We start from the raw sequence: 26,794 nt of genomic DNA, 5'->3' as shown, positions 1-26,794 counted from the left end.
AATTATAGGTTACGGCTTGTAGTGAGGAAGAGAGAGTTGGGAGTAGTGGTAATTTTGTATGGAGGGTAATAAGCTGAATGCATTGCTAGAGCACGTTGTGAGTACATTATCAAAAAATGAATTTAAAGGATTGTGATAAATATTGTAGAAGTGGAGTCTAAAACCTCCTACAACCAGTCAGGTGATTCAGTTTTCAATTGTAATAATAATTACAGAAAAAAAGGTAGAAGTCAGAAAATTAATGAAAGTATGTTTCTTGTCCCATTTCTTTATAGTGATATTGCACAGTAATGAAGACTATCTACTACCTATGTGGCAGATGATTATATAAAGTAAATAAACTACATTTAAGGCACACTGTTTAGTAAATCACTTTATTCAAGAATTATGTAATTTTAGTATAATTAATATACATAATTAACATGAACACCGTATAAAAAAAGCATAATGCATCTTCATGTTTCTTTTATACTATCACATTTTGAAGAGAAATTCAAGAGAAGCTAAGTGGCTTAAATAGAGAAAGAACCATGTAAACATTACTATAGAAGTAGGCACTATTCTCTTCTACCTTTTTTTGAGAGACATCAGATGCTGCTGTCATGAGAAGATGGTATATGTCTCCAAAAAACTAAAGAAAGAAATTATTACTTCAGGGGCAAGCTATATTAGTAGAACATTAAAAAAAAAGTACATTATATGTACAATAGTACATGAATCATACATACATATGAATATATTTGTACATAAATAGTACACTAGTACCTGATGTATTGCACTAATAAATATATTAGTAAATATATAGTACAATAGTGTGTGACATAATATTGTACCAATAAATAGACATATTGCAAAAATCAGCACTTTATATTTCTGGTTATTTCAAACTGCAGTGCAAATAACTTACCCTTGGGAAAGATCTTGGTTTAAATTACCATCTAGGATGTGAGAAATATTTACACAAGCTTTTCAACAAGGCAAGTTAGATGTAGAAAGTTTTAGCAACGGTTATTAAAGATATTATCAGATAATCCCAAAAGTAATGTAATTTTTTATACTTGTTCAAACGTGTCAGCTTGTCTAAACATGAATTTTTAAAGCTTTATAAGTATCGCTAAACTGAGGCAGCCTCATTCTAAGGAATTCCACTTTGCAAGAGCACCATACATAAATTATTGTTTAAATAACCCTTTATTACTATGTAGATCACTGAAGAGCACATCATTCTTTGATCTCAAAAAAGGCAACGATGCTGCTAACACTGTAAAAAAATGTGCAAGAAGTGTATGGCGATAATGTTTTGAATGTGCTAAATTGCCAGCGATGGTTCCAAAAATTTCGACCAGAGGACTTCAGCTTGAAAAACTCCCCTTGCTCTGACTGCCCTGGCTTTTTCGACAATGATATGCTGGAAGCCACTATTGCAAGAAATGCCAATTTGATTGTTGAAAAATTAGCAAAAGATCTTAATTCATAGTCTGCGACCATCCATCAACATTTGCAAGAACTTGGAATAGTGTCTAAACTCAGCAAGTTGGTTCTTCATGAAATGATGCACAACAATCGAAGAGAGAGAGTGTGTAAACATCCGCACTGTTCTTCATTCTGTTTTTGAGTCATAGTCACCGGTGATGAAAAGTGGATATTTTACAAGAATGTTAAGTGCTGAAGTGAGTGGGTTCATTTAGGGGAACAGGTTAAATCTCAGCCAAAACAAGATCTTCACCTTCAGAAGGTTTTGTTAAGCATTTGGTGGGATATGGCTGGTGTTATACACTTTTAACTCTTGCCACAAAACCAAACAATCGCAGCTGGAGTATACTGTGAACAACTTGACTGAATGAAAAAAAATGAAAGTGAAGAAGAAAAATGACAGTGAAGAAAAGAGGTTTCTCTGGTCAATCAAAAGGGTGTTGTTTTTTATCATGATAATGCACACCATCATAGTGAAAAAATTACCTGTACCAAGGTTGAGGAACTCGGCTCGGAAAAAAAAGCTTCCACATCCACCATATTCTCCTGATCTTGCACCTTCAGATTGTTACTTATTTTGAAGTTTGCAACATTTCATTAATGAAAAACAATACAATATATTAGAGGCACTAAAATTGAGCCTATGTGACTTCTTTTCCTCCAAATGTCCTGAATTCCATAGAAATGGCATTATGAAGAGCATTATTGATTCAGATGGAGAATATATATTTGATTAAATTAGCAAGTGATTTATCTTTTATATCCTTTCAAAACTTAATGCTAAAAATGACATTATTTTTGGGATGACTTGACAAGAAATTATATTTTTTGTTTCACCTTTACTCAAATGTAAGCAACAAAGTTTGCCCATGAAATATCTTTACGACTAGTCTACTTGTACACAGAGGCTGTTGACTTCACATCACTTGCCTTAGTATCTCATAATGCAAAAATATTATGGGAAGGGCCACTATCCCAGACCAGTTTCAACCTTCATTGAGGTATCATCTAGAGCAGTGCTTCCCAAACTTCTGGATGTCAGGGCCCCCTTTGCAAAAATTAAAATATTTCACACCCCCCCCCCTCGAAAAAAAATCGTAATAGAGATATATTATTATAATATTTATTGTATTTATATTCAATACAAAACATACACAGCGAATATTGCAAAAATCAAATGCATATATTGCATTTTTTGCCTCTTACCGTTTGGTTCTGAAGACGATGCGGGCTGTTCTGGTAATAAAATATGAAATACTGTCCTTTTTTTTTTTTTTTTTTTTTTTTTCGAGTCTGTTTCTGCTTCTTCTGATTGTTCGCGGGAATTTGTTTTTATTTTTTATCAGCCACTTATCCATCTCAAGGTTAAATTTTTTAACGTAGAATAGATCAAATAATATCACCACTTATCGATACTGGCACACCACAGACTGATAACATGAAATTAGTGAATATTACCTGATAAGGGAATCCCCAGACCAGGAAATTTTTCCCTTTTGTGACTTACCTCCCTTTAAAGTAATTAAGCCTAACGTGAAACAGACAGCAAAGGCAGGGTTATTAAAACGTGCATATGATTGGTGCGGTATTAACAAAAGATCGCGCAACCGAAAGATAAAAGCATAGCTGACAATTGAGTTGAAATGCTAACTCTCTTCAACCGAATTCCATATGTGAAACTGCCATAAAATTCATTATATATATATATATATATATATATATATATATATATATATATATATATATATTACTTAGTTTTAACACTGTTACGAATTTTAACACGTTCGGTTGAATTTTATTGCTGCCTTGGGAAATCGAACTCACACACATCTAATTAATAACAATAGTTTTTAGTTAGATAGTGTGTTTGCCCATGCAACATATGGTTTTGATTCAGTCTATATAGCATAGTTTCTGTATGAGGGGACATGTGATTCATTAATTAGTGTGTTTTTATCTCAGTTGTCTCTAATTGCACTATTTGTTGAGAAATATATTACACAAACTCCTCATACCTTATTCACTGGCATAATAAAAGTACTTGTTTTTATTGTCTCTGCAGTATAGTGGCTGTTAGGGAGGGGTGTTGTTTACCACTGCAAGAGAATTACTATCTCCCCCACATGAACTTTTTTAAGCTTTTTTTTCATGTGTGAAGTATATGCGAAACTTTTATTGGTAACAGAAAACTAGCTCGGATGACAGTGATAATATAAAACGAGTTTTGATATGTATATAAAGTAAATATCAACAGTCCCTGATTACGAACGTGTGATGAAAAGGACAGGAAGATTTGGAGCTTCCCTGGAGAGCATTTGAAGTAAATACAATTAACCACTGCTTTGAAATAAAACATATGAATAAGCAATATTTACTAATATTCATTAAGTGCCGAAATACGCAGGAAGCAAAGTTTGTGAACCAACACCAATGTGTGAATTTTTCCATTAAAATATAAAAAATAACAAAAAAGAAATAATAAATAATAAAAGTTAAATACATTTCTTTTAAAATAAAAAAATCTACTTAGTCTTAAAACATTTTAAATTTGTTTTCATATTTTTACGGCCCCCCTAAACAAAACCTACGGCCCCCAAGGGGGCCGCAGCCCACAGTTTGGGAAGCGCTGATCTAGAGGAGCCAGATCCAAGAAAACACCAAGGTTAAATCGGTGCAGAAGTCATATTTTCTATATACAACTAATAGAATGATGTATCACCATATTATTGAATAATCTAGATCAGAGATAGTTGTAGAAAGTTTTACCATGGGTTAAATGCTATTGAAGCAATGGATGGGAAGTCATTAACCTTTATATGCAAGTAGCCTAGTTAGAATGATATTTCACAAGCAAGCAAACTTTGTTTATGTTAGGTAAATGATGAAAACAAAGATATAATTATTTTCAAGTATACTTTGTAATCTAGCAATAAAACTTTCTACAAATCACTGATCTGGAGTATTTAATAATATGGTGAAACAGACTATTTTACTACTTGTATATAGCAAATATATAATTTCTGCATTGATTTAACCTTGATATGTTTTGCATAAATTTTGCACAAATCGAATAAGAATTCAGCAATAGGGACTGATGGAATATCAGCACGTGTGCTAAAAGAGTGTTCAACTGAACTGGCCATTCCTTTGACCAGGATGTTTAATATGACTCTCAGAACAGGGAAGATTCCACAGGAATGGAAGGAATGTATGGTAATTCCATTGTACAAGGATGGTGCAAAGACTGGTGTATCCAACTATCGACCAATTAGTATCTCAGGAGTGGTGGTGAAGTTTTGGGAAAAATTGGTTAGGGCCTAAATTCAGAAATGGGTTTACAGTAAATCTCTACCTTGCAATGAACAACATGGGTTTACTAAAGGAAGGCCATGTTTTACCAACTTGCTCACATTCTATAACAATGATACCATTGAACTAGACAAGGGGAATGGATACACCATGATACTTTTGGATTTTGCTAAGGCTTTTGACAGAATACAGCATGGAAGACTGTTGCATAAATTGGAGAAAATGGATTTGGGTTATACAATATTGGCATGGATAAGAGGATGGCTGACTGTCACATATCAAAAAGTGGTATACGGGGGAATCTGAGTCTGCAAGGTTTAAGGTAACAAGAGGTGTATCACAAGGATCGGCACTTGGTCCACTATTATTCAATTAATGATATTGGGAAGGATTTGACAAGCAACATACAGTTATTTACTGATGATGCAAAGATAGGTAGGGTAATCAGGAATGCTGTTGATAAGCAATCTCTGCAGAATGATTTGAATAGGCTGGAATTGTGGACATGGGAAAATGGGTGTCAGTTTAATGTCAGTAAATGTAAAATTATTCACTTCGGCATGATTAGACATCCAATTGTCATATTACATTGGTCGGATTAGGCTAGAAGAAACTAATGAGGCTAGGGATCTTGGAGATAGGATGTTATTATGGAGATGTTAATAGACAGGAAATTGAAGTTCAGGGACCATGTGGCAAAGATTGCAAATACAACTCAAAAGATAATTGCAATGCTGAAACGAATGTTCACATGTAAAGATAAGGATGTTATTTTGCCTCTTTACAAAGCCTTGATAAGACCTCACTTGGACTATTGTGCGCAGGTCTGGTTTCTGTTGTGATTCTGGAGAGAGTACAAAGGAGAGTGTTAAAAATGATATCAGGATTGTGGAGTACTGATTATGAAGACAGATTGAGAATTTGTAGACTGCAGACACTAGCAAACAGGAGAAAGGGGGGGGGGGTGATATGATTGAGACTTACAAACTTCTGAAAGGGTCATACAGGATTTCAACTGATGAAATTTTTCAGTTTATGGAGTGTGAGGAAAGGACATCCTTGGAAGCTGAGAATTAAGGGTGTGAGGGCTAGATTTTTCTCTCAGAGGGTGGTGTGTGGTTGGAATGGATTGCCTTTGTATGTTGCGAGTGCAAGCAGTGCGAATAAATTCAAGAAAGAGTATGGTAGCTGGTGTGTGTAGTATGTGGCCTCCCTCGATGAGTCTCTGACTCCCTGGAGGTATCTCTTAATAATAATAATAATATTCCTGAATCTGACTCCCAGTGATGCTGGATAATGGACCCACCCTTCCTATAATGTTTTTACATTATGTGATACTGAGGAAAATGATTTGAAGTCAACAGCCTCTATATACAAATAGACTAGTCGTAAAGATGCTTTGTTTTCACTTGGTTAAAGGATGTAAACAAGTATAACATATATGACAAGTTAGATCGGTTCTACAAGAAATGGGCTTTTTCTCTTTTTTTTGGCCAAAGAACAGATATAATATACTCACTTAATGGCCTTATCTGTTCTGGCTTTTTTGTATTGAACATGATTAATCATAGAAGTTGTACTTTGTATTTGTAGTTATATTTTTTCCTCTACCACCCAGAGATATTTGCTTATTTGCAAATTTTGAATCTTCACATAAGTTCCAAATATTACTTGTTTTATTATTTTAAGATTTCATAATATAAACTAAATTGACATGGAGAATGCTAAAATAATCACCTATAGCAAACAACAGGAGCTTTGTTTATACAGTCATGCAAGATAAGGGTAAGCTTTTTCCAGATTCGCTACATTTCTTATGACACACGATATGAATTTTTCTGCTTCAGTGGGTAGAATCTCTCTACTGATTTGAATGAAGCTAAATATTTGCAAAACACAATACTGAAGCAAACCCGAATGTTCGCCGCATATCTAATAAATATTTTTGACTTCTGAGGGGTAAAAACACACTCAAGGAACAAGCTGGGATCTAGTGCTGAAAGAAGTTTTCTGAGAAATTATACTGCAGAATAAATTTAGTCATTAGCTATGGAAACTTTTCTAGGTGAACTGTCACACAAGATAATAGGAGGCTTTTCCCAATTGGTTGTGTTTGTTATGATGCATTAACAGAAATTTTTCTGCTTTGACTGGCCAAAAATACTAAATCTATTGATTCAACAGTAAAAATAATAATGTCCAAAGAGGTATACCATAATTTTTATATATGAAACCAGTATGATTAGCATAAAATCTTGTATTTATTGCTGTGGTTATGTTGAACAAACTTGAACTACTAAAGATTAAACTGTGCTTATTATATACAGCTGTGAACTGTTTTTTTTTTTTTTTTTTTTTTGTTCTTTTGGGAATGCTCTTGATTATTATTATTTTAGTAAGAAGATAATGTTTTAGTTAAATCTTTTCATTTTAAGATGAAAAAAAGTTTATAAACATTTCAGAGGTGAAGGATATGGGATAACTTCCTCAGGCAAGTTATCTCAAAGTTTATCTGTTAAATTGTATGTTGCTCCTTGTCTGTATAAGTAATATATGATGTTAAACATGAACATTTTGACAACAAGATGAGTCCAAAATCAGTCATTTTTTTAAGTAAAAAAAATTCATTTCTTTTCTAATAATGGTTTTTGAACAGATGAATACAGTGCCAGTTCACCTGTTGGGAATAAGCCAAACTTTGTCTATGATGGACAAGGACCTCAAGTTTACACCCAGATCTCTTGTCTCCTCAACCTCCTTCAGTTTCCTTGCCAAGTGTATAATTGTTGCCTACCAAATTTCACAACCTGAAATTTGGTAGGCAATACTTAACTGATAGTTCCACTCACTTGCCCATTCATAACCTATTCAAGTTCTGTAAGGCACATATCATTCTTCTCTCTTCTCACTTTTGTATCACCTGGCAAACCATAACTAGTAACTTGCTGTTTTGAGATTCTCTCTCCCCAATGGCTGATGCCTATCTGTCAGCCAGTCACCTATTCAAGTTATTAATCTAGCAACCAATCCAGTTACTCAACTAACTTGTTGTGTGACAATCTGTCAAATGCCTTTGCAAGTTCTAAGTACAGAGCTGTATATGCATCTGCCTTGTTGGCCTCCTTTAACAAACCTATGCTGACAATCGCAGAGAATAGTGTTGTTATCAATCCACTTTTGGAATCTAGCCCTGTCCAACACCTTAATGACAACTCCTGGTGTTCAGTCTGGCCTATAATTTGTAGCCTTATCACTACATTTGTGAAGTGGAACATTCTTATCTTCTTTCATTCTGTTGGGACTTGGGCTGTTGCAAGACTAGGAAGGCTTAGGTGTTGGCAGTTCATGTTGCTGTTTGTGCACTAAAGATGCTAGATATAAAACCACTGAAATATCAGCAGATGACTAAATAAATATATTATTTATTTTCTTATTGTCTTAGTTTGTGAATTAAAACCATTATAAAGAAACTCAAAACTCTTGTTAAACAGGTAAGCCAAGGGTTGACACACACCCTGGAATATTCCTTTAAGATCCATGGTGTTATATCCAAGTCCTATTGCCTTATTGACATCAAGCTTACTTAACTCCTCATACTTCTCTCTCTCTCTCTTGCTTACCAGTAAGTCTTCTTTCATTTCCTCTACACTTGAGCTTCTCATGACTTCACATTGATGAGCATGAAATATCCTGATAAACTGCTCATGAACACTTGACTATATCATCTGCAGCAGTTACCAATGTACAATTTTCATCCATTAATATCGTCCTGTCATAAGCATTCTTCTTTCTACTTGTGACATATGGAAAAAATTCTCTAGAATTTTTCTTGGCCTGATTTGCTAATTTCTGCTCATACTGCACCTTTGCTATCCTTACCAACTGAGTCCTGGCATGCTTTTTATACTCATCATACAACTGATTATTACGATTATTCATTTTGTGCTGTCTAAACAGCGTTTTCTTCCATATTTCATCATTTCCATTTCTATTTAAGTTGTAAGTTAGAACTGAAGAAGGTACAGGGAGATGGTTTGAAGTAAAATCAGGCGTGTGACAAGGGTGCAATTATTTCCACTGTTATTCATAGTCTATATGGATCACATTATGAAGGAAAGTGGTACTAAATCTGATATCAAAATTGGTGATGTTAATCTTAGCTCTTTACTTTATGCAGATGATGTTATACTTCTGAATAAATCCAGTACAAGTTTGCAAGATTCCTTGACTAAATTGAATAACTGCTGTAATAAATTTAGTATGAAAATCAGCAATAGAAAGACAAAGACAATAAAAATAGGTAGAAGCACTGAAAACATCAACTGGTATCAACTGGTATAGAACAAGTAAAACGTTTTAGCTATTTAGGCACAATATTAGTGAAGATGGTAAATTAAATATGGAAATAGACTACAGAATTAGTAAAGCTGGTATTGTAGGAAATTAGCTGTATACAAGACAGTGTTCAAACCAATTTTAACTTAGTGGAGTGAACAGATGGCATCGAAGGCAGTATCACATCAAAGATGAGGATATTGGGAAAGAACTTGCTATTGTTAGCATTCAGGAATGTGTTAGTAAAGCTTATCCCAGGTGGTATGATCACTTAAACAAAATAGGACAGGAAAGATTTAGCTAAACAAGTGTTCTTTGCCAGTCTAGCAGGAAAAAGACCCAGAGGAAGACCAAGATGTGTAGATGGATTGATACAGTAAAAGCAAGTGCCTTAAAAGACAGAAATATAAGATCTGATCTGATAATATTGGAGTCTTGACAGATAACATTAATTTGGAGGAAAATTATTGATTGGAAGTTAGTAATAGTATAACTTTTCCATGTAGTACTATCATAATTATCCTGTACACTCCCTTAGGATGTGTATTAGGAATATGATGATGGTGGTGGTGTATAAATATGAATATTCAAAAAAATTGCTCAATCCCTACTTCATCACCCAAATCTTAATTCTAATGACTGCTTTACTATCACTAAATCATCAACTATATTAAATAGGTTGTATATAATTTTATTTTCAGTCTGAAAATGTTTTTATCCTAATGATGGGAATTGTATGTACAGAGGAATTCTAATGCAATATGCATTAGACTGTTTTTTGATGTTCAAATTCCTCACTGTTGTTCTTTACTTACATTGATGACATCTCATGATATGTAAGACAATATGTTTGTATAATACATAATTTTTACTGTGGCACACATGATTTTATAATAATTTACTCAGCTGTCATGAATGCTCTTTTATTATCTCCCTGTCACCAAAAATGAAAAAAATCTACACTATATGTCGAATTACTAACTTGCATGTTTCTATCAAATCTATTATTTGATTATTAAACTTGGAAGCCTACATTCTCTCTGTCTATCCTTGTATGCTGCATTTCAGTCTATCCTTGTATGTCACATGTTATCTTGGTTACCTGCATTTCAACTATTTCTCAATACTTAAATGATCTCTTTTCATCCCTTATAGGCATCATCATCAAATTCCTGCCATGTACCCTCAAGGGGGTGTACAGGATATGACAGTACTACATGAAAAATTTACACCATTACTAACTTCCTATCTACAATTTTCCTCCAAATCGGTCTGTTACTTGTCAAGACTCCAACATTATCAGATCTTATATTTCTATCGTCTAAGGCACTTTGTACCGTATCAATCCACCTATATCTTGGTCTTCCTCTGGGTCATTTTCCTGCCAAACTGGCAGAGAACACTTGTTTGGCTAATCTTTTCTCTCCCATTCTATTTAAGTGACCATACCACCTGAGATTAGCTCTGCTAACGCATTCCTGGATGCTGACAATGTCAAGTTCTTTCCTAATATCCTCATTTTTAATATGATATTGCCATTGATGCCATCTGTTCACAACTCTAATCTTTCTCAGGACCCTCATATCTGCGGTCTCTTGTCTTTGGTCAAGTGTTTTACTTCTGACCCAGCTCTCAGATCCATAAGTTAAAACTGGTTTGAACACTGTCTTGTATACAGCTAATTTAGTGTTCCGACTAATTTCTCATATTCCATATGAATTTTCATATTCATATTCCATATTCATATGGAATATTCATATTCCATATGAATTTATTCAATTGACTTCCCACCATACCAGCTTTGCTGATTCTGTTGTCTATTTCTATATTTAATTTACCATCTTCAGTAAAAATCGTGCCTAAGTAACTGAAATGTTTTACTTGTTCCACAGGTTCTCCATTCACAACACAGTTGACATTTTCATTGATTCTGCCTATTTTCATTGTCTTTGTCTTTTTATTGCTGACCTTCATACCATATCTATTACAACAGCTATTCAATTTAGTCAGAGAAACTTGCAGACTTGTAGCGGATTTATTTAGAAGTATATCCGCATAAAGCAAAGAGCTGACATTAACATCTCCAATTTTGATATCATGTTTAATACCACTTTCCTTCATAATGTGATCCATATAGATAATGAATAATAGAGGGGATAACGTACATCCTTGTCTCACACCAGATTTAACATTAAACCATCTTCCTGTACTTCAATTCTAACTGCTGACTTACAACTCAAATAAAGACTAAGTATTGCTTGATATAATGCCCCACTGACACCATATAACTGCAGCGTATTGAATAGCTTCTCTCTTGGCACCTTGTCATATGCCTTTTCCAAATCGACAAAACTTAAATACAGAGCTTTGTTATATTCCCATGCTTTCTCGACTATTTGTCGTAAAGTGAAGATCTGATCCTGACAGCCTCTATTTGGCCTGAATCCAGCTTGTTCTTCACCAAGCTTTTCTTCCACAATTCTTCTCAACCGTTTCTCAAGTATACTTGCATAGATCTTACCAGGAACACTCAGTAGGGATATACCTCTGTAATTCTCACATTCAGTTTTATTTCTCTTTTTTATATATGGGTACTATGAGAGCTCTACTCCAATCATCGGGAATTCGTCCCTCTTTCCAGGCTTTCTGAACTATGCAGTGCAGCCACTGTAAGACTTTTATACCACCATACTTCAGCATTTCTGGTCGAATATCATCTACTCTTGCTGCCTGTCCACATTTCAAGCCTTTGATGGCTTTTTCTACTTCAAGTATGGATATGTATTCCTGACTGCATGTCTGGTTAGTGTTTTTTATCACTGTGCTGTCATCACTGCTTGTTTCATTTAGCAGTTTTTCAAAGTAATTACTCCATACTTCAAGGATATCTTTTTCTCCTGTTTTCATGTCACCTTTGTCATCTCTAACTCCTTTTACAGCACTCTTTCCTCCATTTCTAAGCTTCTTCAACAACCTCCAGAATATTTTGCCACCTTCTCGATATTTATTTTCTATATTCTTGCCAAAATCCTCCCATGACTTTTGTTTAGCTAGTTTTACACTGTTTAGCTTTCTTACATTTGTCTCTGTATTCTGTAAAAGTAAAAGCTGACTTATTTGCCAGGAACTTTTGATATGCTTTCTTCTTTTCCTTCACTGCCTCTTTAACTTCCTGTGTCCACCAGGGAGTTCTGATTTTTTTATCCTTGCACACAACCTCACCACATGCCTCTCTGGCAGAATCAATCAATGTTTTCTTCAGAGTTTGCCACTGAATCTCCAAGGTTTGATTCCTGTTCTCAAACTCTTTCATTTTCTTTTCAATAATCTTTCTATATTTTAGTCTACAGTTCACATCTGAGAGCTGCTCAGCTTTTATTCGCTTTAAAACTTTCTTACATGTTATTCTTTTCAATATGAAATTCAATTTTATCCTGTTCAAGACTAAATAGTGATCGCTTCCAATTTCAAATCCTCTGTACACTCTGGTGTCCAGCACCAGGGAGAAAGCATCACTATCAACAATAACATAGTCAGTGAGACTTTTCTTATTCCTAGCCTCTTCTCTCCATGTGAATTTGTGCACATTTTTATGTTGGAACATGGTGTTAGTAATAACCAGTCCATGTCCTGAGCAGAAATCCAACAGATATTTGCCATTATTATTAGGCAACTCTATTTAATTATTTTAATAAACATGTCAATACTTTTACTTGACAAATGAACATATTTCAGTCCTAGCACCTATAAATTTAATTATTTGTTTATTATTAGTTATTGGCACTTTCATGGAGTCAGGCAACTCATTGTGGTAGACTGAACTAACCATCATTTACACAATACCTATCATAACTCTCTTTAAAATCATTCACTGTCAAAGAATGTAGCATGGCCGTAATAATTACTGTTAACATAATAATATACCAGTTTACTTTTAAATAAAGAAATATATTCATCGTTCTTAGTTGGGACCTTGTAACATATCTAACATTATTATATATATAATAATCTACCATTTATCTTACCACATCAGGAAGGCAATTTGCCTATCTGATAACTGAAGTGTTGGATAATTGAAGTGCTGTTGTTGTTTTGAAGGTCGGATAAACAGAGATTACTGTGTATATATATAAAACCTGTACCCTAGAATTCTAGACACAGACCAATAATATAAAACCATAACTCAAAGTTTAAATTACATTTGATATTATACTATGCAAACCTCCATTCCATCAGCTGCTTCATCACTAAATGACTGGCTAATTTCTGTGCATTTTAAATAGATTGCTCTTTCTGGAGTTATTAAGACAAGCACACCAGAGCCCTAATAAAGAACATTAAATGTTGAAAATATTTTAATTTTTGGTCTATAACTATGTGTTTTGAAATCAAATTTAAACTGTAATGAATTCAGACAGTATTATTATTATTTACTATTATGCTGGCCTGGTTTGCTGAGTCGTCGGCATATCCACTCCCCAGCCAATAGGTCATTCAGGTTTGAATCTTGCCATGAGTATGGATGTTTGTTATTGTCTTTAAGTGGGAGATGAATTTCATCACCTAGTGTGAAACCACTGCCCTACTTATTGAAAGCCTAAATTGGCTTGAAAAAGTTCCAGATTTGGTTTATGTAAAAAATAAAGAATACAAAAAAGAAATTATAAAAAAATCCATAGCACACTCATGGGACTAACGTTCTATAGGTTTAAAATCTTTTGTGAGTGGGATTCACATAATATATATATTGTATGTATGTATGTATGTATGTATATATATATCAGGAGCAAATATTCCGGGTGTGCAGTGCTCATCCACCGAATAGCAATATCACCGATATTATATTTTTGCATTTATTCCCATTAAAGACTCCCTTAATTGTTTCCAGGCTTTGCGTAATTCCTAAAATTAAGCACAACATGCTAATGTTTCATGAAGAGGACACTTTTTGACACGTAAACATTGGATCACATTCGCGTTAAGAGCCCATGTGTGCGTTAAAAATACTTTAAAAAGATGTACAGATGGCACAGCGAGTCAAATTCTTAGCATTCTAGTAGTTTTAAATGCTCAAAGGCGAGGCAGGGTGAGCTCTGAGACAATTGCACCTAGAGGCTGTGATTGGTTATTGTGTCAACCAATCCAATTGAACGTCATCATTTGCTCAAGGTATCGTTAAGATAAAAACTAATGGTTCTAAAGCAGAATTTTTTCTTCTGAGATACTGCCTCCCCATACACAACTTACTGATACAGATAGCTAATATGTTATTCTCACTCATCTATTATGCAATCCCATCTGTCCCTGTTGAAATACCAATTTGTGAAAGGCCTTTGCAAAAATCTAAATACACCATTGTATACATATTCTCGATGTCCAATACATCAGTTTACTTTTATAAGTAAACTATTAAAATATAAATCCATTCTTATGCTTGTTAAGAATTCTGCTCTTATCAGTCCAGTTCTATATCCTAGCCCTCATTAACCTCTGATATCTTAAATACTGCTACCCCAAATAAGTTCTTAATAGTATCAGAAACTATGATTAATGAATTTATCATAAATTCACTTTTGTGTATGCATTTATTTATTAATTTTTCAGAAACTCAATATAACACTCAATAGAGCCTCCTTTTTCTCAGAGACTCACTCTAATAAATGCTTTGTTTCTGCCCTATGCTTTCCATAGATATTTTCATGGGCACTGTTCTCCTTTCCTCTAAGTGTGTCAAAACAGCTACTCACTGATCTCCTCACACACACTTTAGCTTTGAAGCTACTAAACCAACTTTGTATCCTTCTTTATCATTTCATTTATCCCTATTCTTTGAAATAGCACTCTTTGCACTGCTTCATCCCTCCCCCCAAAAAAAAGATTACAACTGTTTATGAAGCATATCAACAAGTTTCTTATTTTTCTTCTTAATGCCCTGTGTACACATATGACAATGTGCTACAGGTTTTACAGCCAATTGTTGAGTTGCTATGCGATCCTATTCAAAACAGATTGTAAATCTATTGCACAAAGGAACCTTCTAGAGAACCAAACATAGAACTTATTCCATTACACTTCAGGCCTCCATTAAGCATGGCATTGGTCTTATACTGGATGATGAAATTCATCTCCAACCTAAAGATATTCACAAAGTGTATAGTAGACATGCTATACACTCAGCCAACAAGTCCAGCTAGATATGTGTGCGTATGTGTTGTTAGACCATAAGTTGTTGAGCTCAGTGAATAAAGCATATTCTGAGAATTTGAAAAGATGGGGGGGGGAATAGAATATTGTTAACAACAGTGGAGAAGAGATGATATATAGAAGTGGAGATATATGTATAATGATATTCTGAGAATATGAAAAGATGAGAATGGGGGAAGGGGATATTGTTAACAATAGTGGAGAAGAGAATGATAGTGACAGTAGCTTTGAAGCAATTTCGTCTGAAAGTGATGTCAGCAAAATAAGATTTATAAGGTAACCCAGTAGAAATATTCCACACTTCAAGATATGATTTGAGTGATTTTAGAGAAAAGAAACTTGATATCAACCTGGATCTTATTTGTACTTGGAGATATAAGTTAAACAAACAAACAAACTTGAATATCATGTTATTTATTTTAAAATTAGAAGTTACAAAATGTTTTACATGTCAACTTAGCACATCCTCTTAGGAAGGAAAATCAATTATTTAAAGAAGTAAACATCAATAAAGCTCTTATGACAGTTGCTTAAAAATCTGTCTTCTGCTCAGACACACATTTCTTCACATCATAATAATGTATTGTTCTCTCTCTATCATTCAAACATAATCTGCAATTCGGAATTGAATTATTCATTGTAATGCATTTCGATTGTTCTCCATTTGTGCATATACATTAACATTTTATCATTTCCTGTGACTCAAAATGAAGTGGCAGTTTAGATAATTACTATAAAAAAATGTAGCGCTTCATGCACAATCAAATCAATAGTCACATTTTCCAGTAGACCTGGCAGCTAATTTTGCAAAAAATTATGCTAAATTTATCCACCAGATGATCATTGCATATGCATGGTGTGATTAATTTGTTCCCAACATTTGTTCTGAATTAAGCTTTCACTAGAAACTGATGGTAGAAAGTAATTTCAGCATGAGGATTTTCACCAGCCTATAAATTTCTAATGTATGTTCACTCAGTCTTGGATGAATGTTGATTCATCATTGAATAAAGTGTGCTTGCACACATCAGGATTTGCATATACTCAAGAACAAAAAGTACTGTACTTCTTGTAAATGGTATGGTATGGATGTAAAGTTTTTACTAAACCCTTTAAGAAGTTTATAAGAACTCAAAACCATGCAGAGAGTACATATTCCAGGACTGCATTGTATTGCTCAAAACCATTAATTTGAACTTGGTGATTAATATAACTTTCAGATGACAGTCTTAAATAATGCACTTTCCCACAGATCTTGGTACACATGAATAAAACCTGTCAATTAGAAACAGTACAGTATTCCTAAATTAGGCTACTTTTTAGAAATATCAAAAAATTAGAACAGTGTACTATAGAGGAACTATCCTACCCAATTCGAATCACCAGACTTGCTGAAAGTGATTGTAGAGTCAACAAAGGATATGTAAAAAACATCATTTGTCAGCCGACATGTTGAATGCAAAGTTCCGGACATCGACTGGAACATGAATCTGCACAAAAACATTCAGAACTGAGGCTCACATGGGTTTCTATGGTAGGACCACAACATGCAAGCTCAGCATTACCCAAACTAATATAAAGCATGTACAGGTGGATGTGGAAGCTTGGAAAACTGTGTTATGGAGTAATGAATACCCTGAGCAGATGGACAGGTGTGGGTGTGACAGATGCCCAGTGAACATCTCTTACCAGAGTGCATAACACCTACCATGAAATTTGAAGGTGGCAGTATGATAGTGTGGTCCTGTTTTCTTGGTTTGGCCTCTGACCTCTCTTTGTGGTGGCACAAACACCGAAAGTTATCTGAACATTCTGTTGACTGCAATGATTCCTACTTTGTGGCATTTATACAGAACTTGCCACCATCTATTTCAGCAAGACAATGTACCTAGTCATAAGGCTGGTGATGCTGTAACTGCATGGTTTGTGGACATGAATGTCACCACACTTGACTGGCCTCCACAGAGCCCTGATCTCAACCCTACTGAACATCTGTGGGATGAACTGGAGCATCAAATGAGGTCAAGAGATGTCCACTCCACAACAGTCCAAGACCTCATTGCATGCCTATGGGAAGAATGGTCCAAAATTCCCATTGATTGCTATCATATGCTTGTGGAAAGTATGCCTGTAGGATTGCTGCAGTCATCAGCAAAAGGAGTTCATATATCTTATTAAGGTGGGTATCATGGCTGTTTGTTCCTTGCCCTATGGTGTCCATTTACTTTCCAAGCAGTGTATACATTTAAGCTCCTCTGTAGTGCAGTTGGAAAAGCAATGGGACAATGCTTCTGCTTATTGAAAAAGCGGAAGCATTGTCCCATTATCATCATTATTATAATTATTTGGGACTTCAATGGGGTCATTAGACTCATCATGCGAGGCCATCTTAAACAACACAAAGTCTATTATACCATTATACCATTCCTTAAATTTGTTTGTGCTCTCACTAGCCTATCAGGCAATGCATTCCAAGGTCCAACCCTTCCCCCATGCAAAAAATGCCTCTTACTCTTCCTTTCCATTTGTAACTTCCAGTGGCCCCTTGTCCTTTCTCTTTCCTTTTGAACTACCATATGAAAGAACTCCCCAGTTTTAATTCCATAACTACCTCAACGATTTAAAAGTCTCAATCATATCACCTCTCCTTCTATCAATCAAACTCTACAGTCCACATGTCCTTATAGCCTGTCATACAACATCAAATCTTTCACTACCTGCTTTACGCTACCTCTCAGATCATTTGTGCCCACCATCACAGTCATATCATCCACTCTTCCACCTCGTTTAACTGCCATAGTCACACTGTCATTCTTCCAGGCAAGTAGTCCTCTAGTATCTTGCGCTCCATAAATCATATCTCTCATTACTCCATTCATTTCTTGCTAAACTGCATCCCTCACTTTCTCTCTTTTTGCATTCCCGCTCCTGCCTTCTTGTCATCTCTCCATCTCTAGCTTCTGTATTATCTTGTCTTCCTCTCAATTCCCATCATCTGGTAATCATGCTCTTTCTCCTCCTATCATTTCCATAACCCTCTCTCACCCCCTCACCCCCATTCGTCTTACATCAGTCAGCCTTTCCAGTGCTGTAATATTCTCCTTCATGTTTCGGAATTCATTCTTCAAACGTTCCACTTCTTCTCTCAGTGTCTATCTCTCTTCAAGCTACTTCCCTTCCCTTAACATTTACCCAACCAATCATCATCCTCGAAATCTACTACATTTGTTTCCATGTGATGTTCCTCATCCTGGGGGGGGGTGGGGGGGGGGGGGGGTGGGGGGGGGGGGGGGTGGGGGGGGGGGGGGGTGGGGGGGGGGGGGGGTGGGGGGGGGGGGGGGTGGGGGGGGGGGGGGGTGGGGGGGGGGGGGGGTGGGGGGGGGGGGGGGTGGGGGGGGGGGGGGGTGGGGGGGGGGGGGGGTGGGGGGGGGGGGGGGTGGGGGGGGGGGGGGGTGGGGGGGGGGGGGGGTGGGGGGGGGGGGGGGTGGGGGGGGGGGGGGGTGGGGGGGGGGGGGGGTGGGGGGGGGGGGGGGTGGGGGGGGGGGGGGGTGGGGGGGGGGGGGGGTGGGGGGGGGGGGGGGTGGGGGGGGGGGGGGGTGGGGGGGGGGGGGGGTGGGGGGGGGGGGGGGTGGGGGGGGGGGGGGGTGGGGGGGGGGGGGGGTGGGGGGGGGGGGGGGTGGGGGGGGGGGGGGGTGGGGGGGGGGGGGGGTGGGGGGGGGGGGGGGTGGGGGGGGGGGGGGGTGGGGGGGGGATCAGCCTCTGCCCTAAGAAACTCTCCAAACCTCAACAAATTTGGTTGTATGCGACTGCCCCAAATTTGGGAGGCATACATCAGCAGACCTTCAGCCCAACGGCCAAGAACGCCTACTTAGCCCGCCAGAGGGCACCATCAGGACTTCTAGGAGAACGATAGCTTCAAATCTTCATTCTCAGTTACTGTATTGTTATTGCCTGTGTGCACCTGCCTTTTTGTAAGTTCCTTTAGAAAATGGCAATGTGACATTGCCGAAATATCGGAAATATCTATTAAAATATAATTTAATTTATATTCGGATCTACGTTGTTTCAATTCCCTAAGTTATTTAGAAACCCTGAGGTTGATGTGGCTGTAGATTCACCACTAGCTTTCACTGTTAAAATAGTCCTTGGTGAATGATCTGAATGGACTAGAAATGTAGGCAAGTGATACTGATTATCAATTTAATATTAGTAAGTGTAAAGTTATGCGCTTTGGTCTGATGAGATTTCCAATCGCATATACTACTAGGATTATGATGCTAGGGATTAGAGCTATATTGGATAAGTAAAGTTCAAAGGTCACATAGCTAATACTGAAATTAACAATGACATAAAAATAAGGGGGTCATTTTGCCTTTTGATTACACCTTGATATGACTACACTCAGACTACTATTAGCAGGTTTCTCTTCTAGGTTCCAAGGAGATAAAGAACTGTGGAAAATGTGCAAAGAGGAGTTACAAAGATAAATGTGGGCTGCACACACGAGTAAACAGGAAAAAGGATGGATGATATAAGAGCAGCTTATGACTTATGAAAGGTATTATAGGATACTGGTTGGTGGAAACTTTCATTATATTGAAGGAAGAGAGAGAGCACAAGAGAGCATCCATGGAAGGTTAAATTTGTGTGCAGTTAAGGAAGGGAAGGTGTGACAGCTGGTGTGCATCATGTATGGCCTCTCACCATGAGTCTTGACTTCCTGGAGGTCTCCAATAATGATGATGATGATAATATATGCTGGTGTCCAAAACCTAAGGATGAGCACTATTTCTGAAGATTGCAATCGCAAATTCAGACAAATCAGCTCGTAGCAATTTGTAGAACTGAAGATTTCAAGTAGAAAGTGGGTATACATTCAAATTTTCTAATCATGTTCAAAGAGGTCATGTGTAGCACTTAACAGGATAAAAGGCACAAGGTTGCATTAAGCAAATTGTGTTTGAAGGAAGCTTTTTTCATGAAGGAATAAAGTTGTAAACTTGGATGTCTTGTAATATTTCAAATACTTCATCTAGGTGATTTCATGTGGTGAAGAATTATTGGAAAGCTTGAAGAAGGCCACGGAATTACTGATATTTCCAGAGAGTTTTGAATCTCACACAGCGCTTTCAGGTTCTGGGCAGCATTTCAAACCAATGGAATGTGTTTTTCAGATGATTGCTAAAAGGTTTCCCTCACTCTACCAGACAGCATGAAGACAGATTTTTAGTTATAACACAGCAAAATGTAATTGATGCACCATGGCAGGTCAGCTTTCAAGTCAGTTCCATTCAAGCACAGGTACACAGCCAATGGGCTAATGTACTCTTTACAGATGAGAATCAGTTTAGTTTTTCCTCAGATTCTAGATGAGCCTTGATCTGGCACGAAAGTAGTACTGCTCACCATCATGGGAATGATCTTAAAAGGGATTTCAAGTAGAAATCCCTTTGAAGATATGGCAGTGCCTCCCCATATGACCTTTCAAGATATGGTCATGGTATGGGGAGGTTGATGCTTCATGGACATATTGAGCTACAAGTGCTTGAAAAGGGGACTATGACTGGTGAACGATATTGCAACAAAGTTTATCAACATCATATTCAATTGTTCCTTGGTGCTGTAGGCAAAGAATTCATTTTTATGGATGACAATGCCCACATCACACTGTGGAGATACTTCTGGAGACCAAAGATATTAATCAAATCAAGTGGCCAGCATGCTCCCCAGATTTCAACCCCATAGAGGTGTTGCTGCTCGAAATTCCCCTCCAGAAAATAAACAAGGCCTTATTCTTGCTGTGAAAAAGGAGTGGGTTAGTTTGCCTCAAGAACTCCTGAATCACTTGGTTCTAAGCATTGTATGACATTGTGAGAGCTACATCACAGTTTGGGAACATATTCCATACTGAAATATTTCTCTGCATAGTTTCCCATAAATACTGTACATTAATTCCTTAGTTAATTTGTAACTTTTGCCAGAAAACAAATTTCAATTTAATTTGTATGAAATTTCTGTGCAATATAATTTATCAGTATGCTGGCAATAAATTTATTTCCATATTTGGCTGTAGTTGTGAAAATTTTTTCATATACAGGTAAAAATATAGTTCATCCTTAGCTTTGGGAAACCAGAGTATTACTTAAACGAAAAAAAAATAAAAAATAAAAATTAGGTAAACAAGATTGTGTTTACAGTAGAATATATTATTATTATATATATATATTCAAAAATTCCACTTTTCTTCATCCTCTTCAGTTCAATAGCTCTCTTCATTTTTTTTTTCTTTCTTTCTACAAAAAAAAAGTATATTCCTATTATCTTCCTGATATATATTGCATTCCTTGCTCATATGTCTCTACTAATGCAGACAGTAGTCAGCTGTCAAATAAACAGCTGCTCAGAGATAATTACCTGAGGCAACATGTAATGGAGGGGACACGAGGTTCAAGAATGCTGGATCTGATCATTGCATTAGAGAACTTAACACTAACAAATCTAGCTATACTGCCACTATTTAGAGAAAGCGATCATGTAGTCTTGACTTGGAAGATTGCCAGACATGTAGAATTTTTTTATTATGAAGGGATATATATATATGGAAATATATATGGAATATAAAGCAGATGATTATAATAAGCTAAGGAGACAGCTTTCAGCAGAGCATTGCCATAAGAATTTGCAAGATTCAAGAAGGCCACAGAATTACTGTTTGAAGAAAGCATCTAAATGTAGTCAAAAGAAATCAAGTAGGAGTTAGATGGATGAAGAATTTTATTAAGTAGGAGTTGCACAGAAAGAAAAAAGGTGATGGGCATACACATGAGAAGTATAAGGCACAGGCTAGAAGGCCTTCCAGCCTGTGCCTTATACACCAAACCAGGCACAGGCCTTCTAGCCTGTGCCTGGTATGGTAAAGAAGGCCAAAGCTAATTATGAGAGAAAGCTAACTGATGAGACCAAAAGAAATCCTAATATTTCACTATATGGCAAGTAAAAGGAGGAATGACTATAGGGATGACTTGAAAAAGTACTGATGGTGAGGAGTAACAGAACCAAATTAAACAGTTGAATTACTGAGCGAACATTTTGCAAGAGTGTACCATCTAGGTGGTGATATTACAATTCCAGATGTGACATTGACTGATAGGAGAATAGAAGCCGAAGAAATGGAGGTGCTTATAATACTGCAGAACCTCAATATGAACACAGTCATAGGATTAGATGGCATATCAGTCCTTGTATTATGAGAATGTGCATGGGAATTATCAGCTCATCTGACCAAGCTGTTTAATTTAAGCCCACTGCATAAAGGAGGCTCCAAGACAGAAATCGGGCAGTCAGCATCTCAGGATTGGTGGTTAAGGTATTGGAGAAATTGGTGAAACGTAGAATTCAGGACTTGGTGGATAGGAATATGATATTCTGTAAAGGACAACATCATTTAGTGAAGGGTAGGTCTTGCCATAGTATGCTTACTTTTTATACTCAAGCGGCAATGGAGTTGGATAAGGGAAATGGCAGCTCAGAGATATTGCTAGACTTTGCAAAAGATTTTGACAAGATTCCAAATAGAACTCTATTGCAAATGGGGATGGATATAAATCTGGTGATTTGGATTAGAGGGTGGCTGATAGACATCAAAGACTGGTTTATGGTGGAGTTGAGTCCAGGAGAAGGCAAGTGACCAGTGGTGTACCACAGAACTCGGTACTTGGTCCTCAGTTGTTTATGTATATCAATGATATAGGAAATTTATTTATTCTTATGGCAAAAGGAATACAGAACAGCTACAGGTCAATGTCCAGTCTGGAAAGCCAACCCAAGGCCTCATCGTCACCTTGTGGATGTCCTTTAGGCCACCACTGTGAAATTAGCACCTTGGGCAGTCGTTCACAATATGAATAATCGTCTGAGCCACGGGAGAAAAATCACAATAAGGGTGGTCTAACAGCCCCCATTTATGTAGTAGGTAGCCACATCTGCTCTGGTTAGTTCTGATCCTGTTGATTGATGACCAAATCTTCCTAGGAAGAGCAAAACTAGGCTGCAGAGCACATGGATCTTCTACCAGGAAGCCGTTTGTTGGGAGACTGTTGGACCAGTATTCTCTCCACATGTCAGGTGTTGATGGCAGGGCAGCTGAAGAGAGTTCGTCCATGGACCAGAAAGGCTTTCTAGATTTTAGGCAAAGATTAGGTGGATTTATGAGTGTCTGGTGCAGGGGCAGGAGTGAGTTGCTCATTGCTTTATTAAATTCTTTAATTGAGGCGTGTCTTCTCCGTATGTTGGGTGGAGCAATGCCAGATAGGACAGGCAGGCAGGAGAGAGGAGTGCTTCTCACTCTCCCACTAATTGTGTGCATGGTAAAGTTTAGCTAGGTGTCTATAATGTTAGTGTGTGTGTGCACGCATTTCTTTCCCAGACAGGGGCACAATATTCTGCTGCAGAGAATGTGAGGGCTAGTGCAGACGACATTAGGACTTCTGCACCACAACCCCAGGTTGTTCCAGCAAGCCTTGAAATGATATTGTTTCTCATTTTAATTTTGTTGGACAAGTTGGTGATGTGCCTTTTATAGGTTAGGTTTCTGTCCAGGCTCGCTCCAAGGTATTTCGGATGAGGCTCATATTCTACCATTTTTCCACAGAAAGAAAGGTTGAGGTGTCGATTTGCTTCTGCATTGTTCAGGTGAAATACTGTGGACACAGTTTTTGTTGGATTTGGCTTCAAGTACCACTACTTGAAGAGTACTTCAAGCAGTGGTACTTAAAGCCAAGTCAATCAACCTTGAACACAGACCTGTTCAGGTCTGTGTTCAAGGTTGATTCCAGGTTGGCATAGTAAGTAGTAGGTTGATGTAGGATCGCTAGGTCATCAGCATACATATACTTGCTTGAGCTGGTATGTGGTAAGTCGTACACGTAGATGTTAAAAAGTAATTGGGATAACACAGAGCCCTGTGGGAGACCATTGTGAAGGAATATGGGCCTGCTCTTTTTTCCACCAATATGAACCCGGATCTTTCTGTTGGAGAGAATGGATTCAAAAAGATGGAAAGTTTTTTTCACCTTATAATATTTCCTTGCTTTAGGAGGAGGCCCCTGATCCATACTGTGTCATAAGCTGATGTTAGGGTCAATGAAAGTGGCTCCAGATTTAAGTTTCTTCTGGAAGCCTGCTTCAATCTGTGTTGTAGAGCCAGGACCTTGTCACAGCAACTTCTTCCCGGCCTGAAGCCAGCTTGTTCAATCGGGAGTGCTCTGTCGATGAGTGGTGAAATTCTTTTAAGGAGAATTCTTTCAAAGAGTTTAAGATGGCGCAAAGCAAGGAAATAGGTCGTAGATTTTTCACATCATTTGGATCTTTCCCTGATTTGGGCACGGCAATTATTTTGGCTTCCTTCCACAGATTTGGTAGTTTTCCAGTCATTATAATTTCTGAGAAAAGGGCAGCCAGCCATGTTTGACCTTGTTGACTGAGATGTTTTAGAAACTCAGGGAGGATACCATCCACTCCTGCAGCCTTGCCATTCTTGGTGAGTTTTAAGGCTACCTGTACCTCTTTCTGAGATACTGGGTGTACAAGTTCAGGAAGCTCAGGGCTGTCTTCAGGATTTGTCTGATGGAAGATTGCACAGTAATTTTCCTGATAGAGCTGGGACGTATCTTGGAGGTTTTCAATAAATGATTAGCCATTTGATCAGGAGTTATCTCTGTTGTTTTGTGTGTTGTTGGTTCTTCCCCATCTAATTTTCTTAGAAATGATCAGCTTTTCCAGCTAGATGTGATGAAATCGAGTTCCAGGATGGTTGAGATCCATTTTTCCTTTCTGTTTTTATCCAGCGTTGCTACGAGCTCCTTAGCAACAGTTGGGGCTTCAGTCTCTTCATATTTGGCTAAAAGTTCCTCCGTTTCTCTACTCCAGCATGGGATGTATTGTTTTCTGTAGCCTCTAGGAATAGAGGCTTTGGCTGCAGTTTTGATTAGTTTAACAAATCTTGGAGAGCAATTAGGGGTGTGTGGAACTGCTCTGATAGTTTGCTCAATTTGTTTCTGAAATGCATTCCAGTTGGACCTGCGAAGGTTCCATCTAGCGGTTGGTGTTCTGCTGATGATTGGAACTGATGTGCCTGTCTCTATTAGTGTAGGACAATGCTGACTATTAGGGAATCTGTTGAGGATGGTTCTGGTTGTTGGCAGAGGGTGGTCTTCAGAGACTATGCACAGATCTGGGGTGTATTTGTTCCATCTGGCTGAGTGGAGAGTGCCTTCCTGCTTGGCATCGTAAATCAAATACAGGTTATATGTATCCATCCAATTAACTAGATTATTACCGTCCTGGTTTTTAGAGGAATAGCCCCACATGGTGTGATGAGAGTTGATGTCACCAACATAGATAGCAGGGTGAGGTGGTGGCCGGTCCATCTGATCAGGCCAGGATTGCGATGGTGGTTTGTAGACACTGTAGACAAAAGAGGTTTAATACCTATGGAGTATTCTGCATCAGGTACATTGGGTTATGTCCTTGATGCCAGTCCTGATGTAGGTTGCCAGGCCATGCTTGGGATGGCAGTTATAAGACACGAGAATTAGGCCTGGGATCTTTAGTCTATTGAGGACTGTGTCAGGCACATGGGTTTCCTGGAGAGAGCCAAGACGTCAATTGCTTTGTCTTTGGCTATTTTGCCGATGACTTTGGCTTTGGATTTAGATATTCCTTCTATGTTTAGGGAACATATCTTGAGAGAGTGTTGTTTAGAGGACTGTAACTTATTTTTTGAAGCTTTCCCTCCACCCAAACAAGCAACGTGATCCTTGTTATTCCGGGCGATGATCAAGCCAGCATGGAGCTTTTTAAGTTTTGTATTGATGATGATGATGCTAAACTGAAAAGAGCAATAGTAAATGAAGATGATGCAGAGATCCTGCAGGAAGACTTAAACCTACTTGTAGTATGGGGAGAAGAGGTAAATGGCTATCAATTTAATGCGACGAAGTGTAAGGTGGGAAGAGATCAGAAAGATTTCAGTTCCATGAATATAGTACATAGTTAATACTATATTCATGGAACTGAACTGCAGGAAACTGATGAGCCCAGAGACTTGGGTGTGACTATACAATGCACAGGAAGTTGAAGTTTAGAGGGCATATTGTGAAGGTAACCGAACTATTGCTCTGCTAATTAGCACATCAGGTTACATGGTTAAAGAACACACTAACAAGCAGGAATGGAGAAGTTATTATTCTTCTATATAAGCCTCCAATAAGGCTAAATCTAGACTACTGCACATAGATCTGGACTTTAACTCGTGGATTCCATGGTGATGGAGTTGTGGAGAGGATCCAGAGGCAAGTGACAAAGATTGTGGCAGGTCTGAAATGCTCCCTATGAGAATAGATTGATGGTCTCTAGGCTTCAAAATTTAGCTGATATACAAAAAAGAGGAGATATAATAGAAGCATTTAATTTA

The 26,794-nt window shown here is 37.5% G+C and overlaps 1 protein-coding gene across 5 annotated transcripts in view; it reads right to left on the bottom strand.

Annotated features, from left to right (window-relative positions):
• Positions 1–441: 441 nt before the first annotated feature.
• Positions 442–26,794, bottom strand: part of LOC150092840 (dynein axonemal intermediate chain 7-like) — a 497,248-nt gene continuing 470,895 nt past the window's right edge. For all 5 annotated transcript variants that reach the window (XM_090414468.1, XM_090414470.1, XM_090414471.1 and 2 more), the window contains 2 exons: positions 13,340–13,441; positions 442–631 (listed from right to left, as the gene is read on the bottom strand). In XM_090414468.1, the coding sequence (XP_090270594.1) occupies positions 494–631; positions 13,340–13,441 (240 nt within the window). In that variant the 3' untranslated portion in view covers positions 442–493. The remainder of the gene's footprint in view (positions 632–13,339; positions 13,442–26,794) is intronic.

This window comes from Typopeltis vanoorti, chromosome 25 (assembly GCF_054136105.1).
Source record: "Typopeltis vanoorti isolate ZY-2024b chromosome 25, IOZ_Tvanoo_1.0, whole genome shotgun sequence".
In the NCBI taxonomy this organism is placed as follows: domain Eukaryota; kingdom Metazoa; phylum Arthropoda; class Arachnida; order Uropygi; family Thelyphonidae; genus Typopeltis; species Typopeltis vanoorti.
This window is presented reverse-complemented; position numbering and strand designations above follow the sequence as displayed.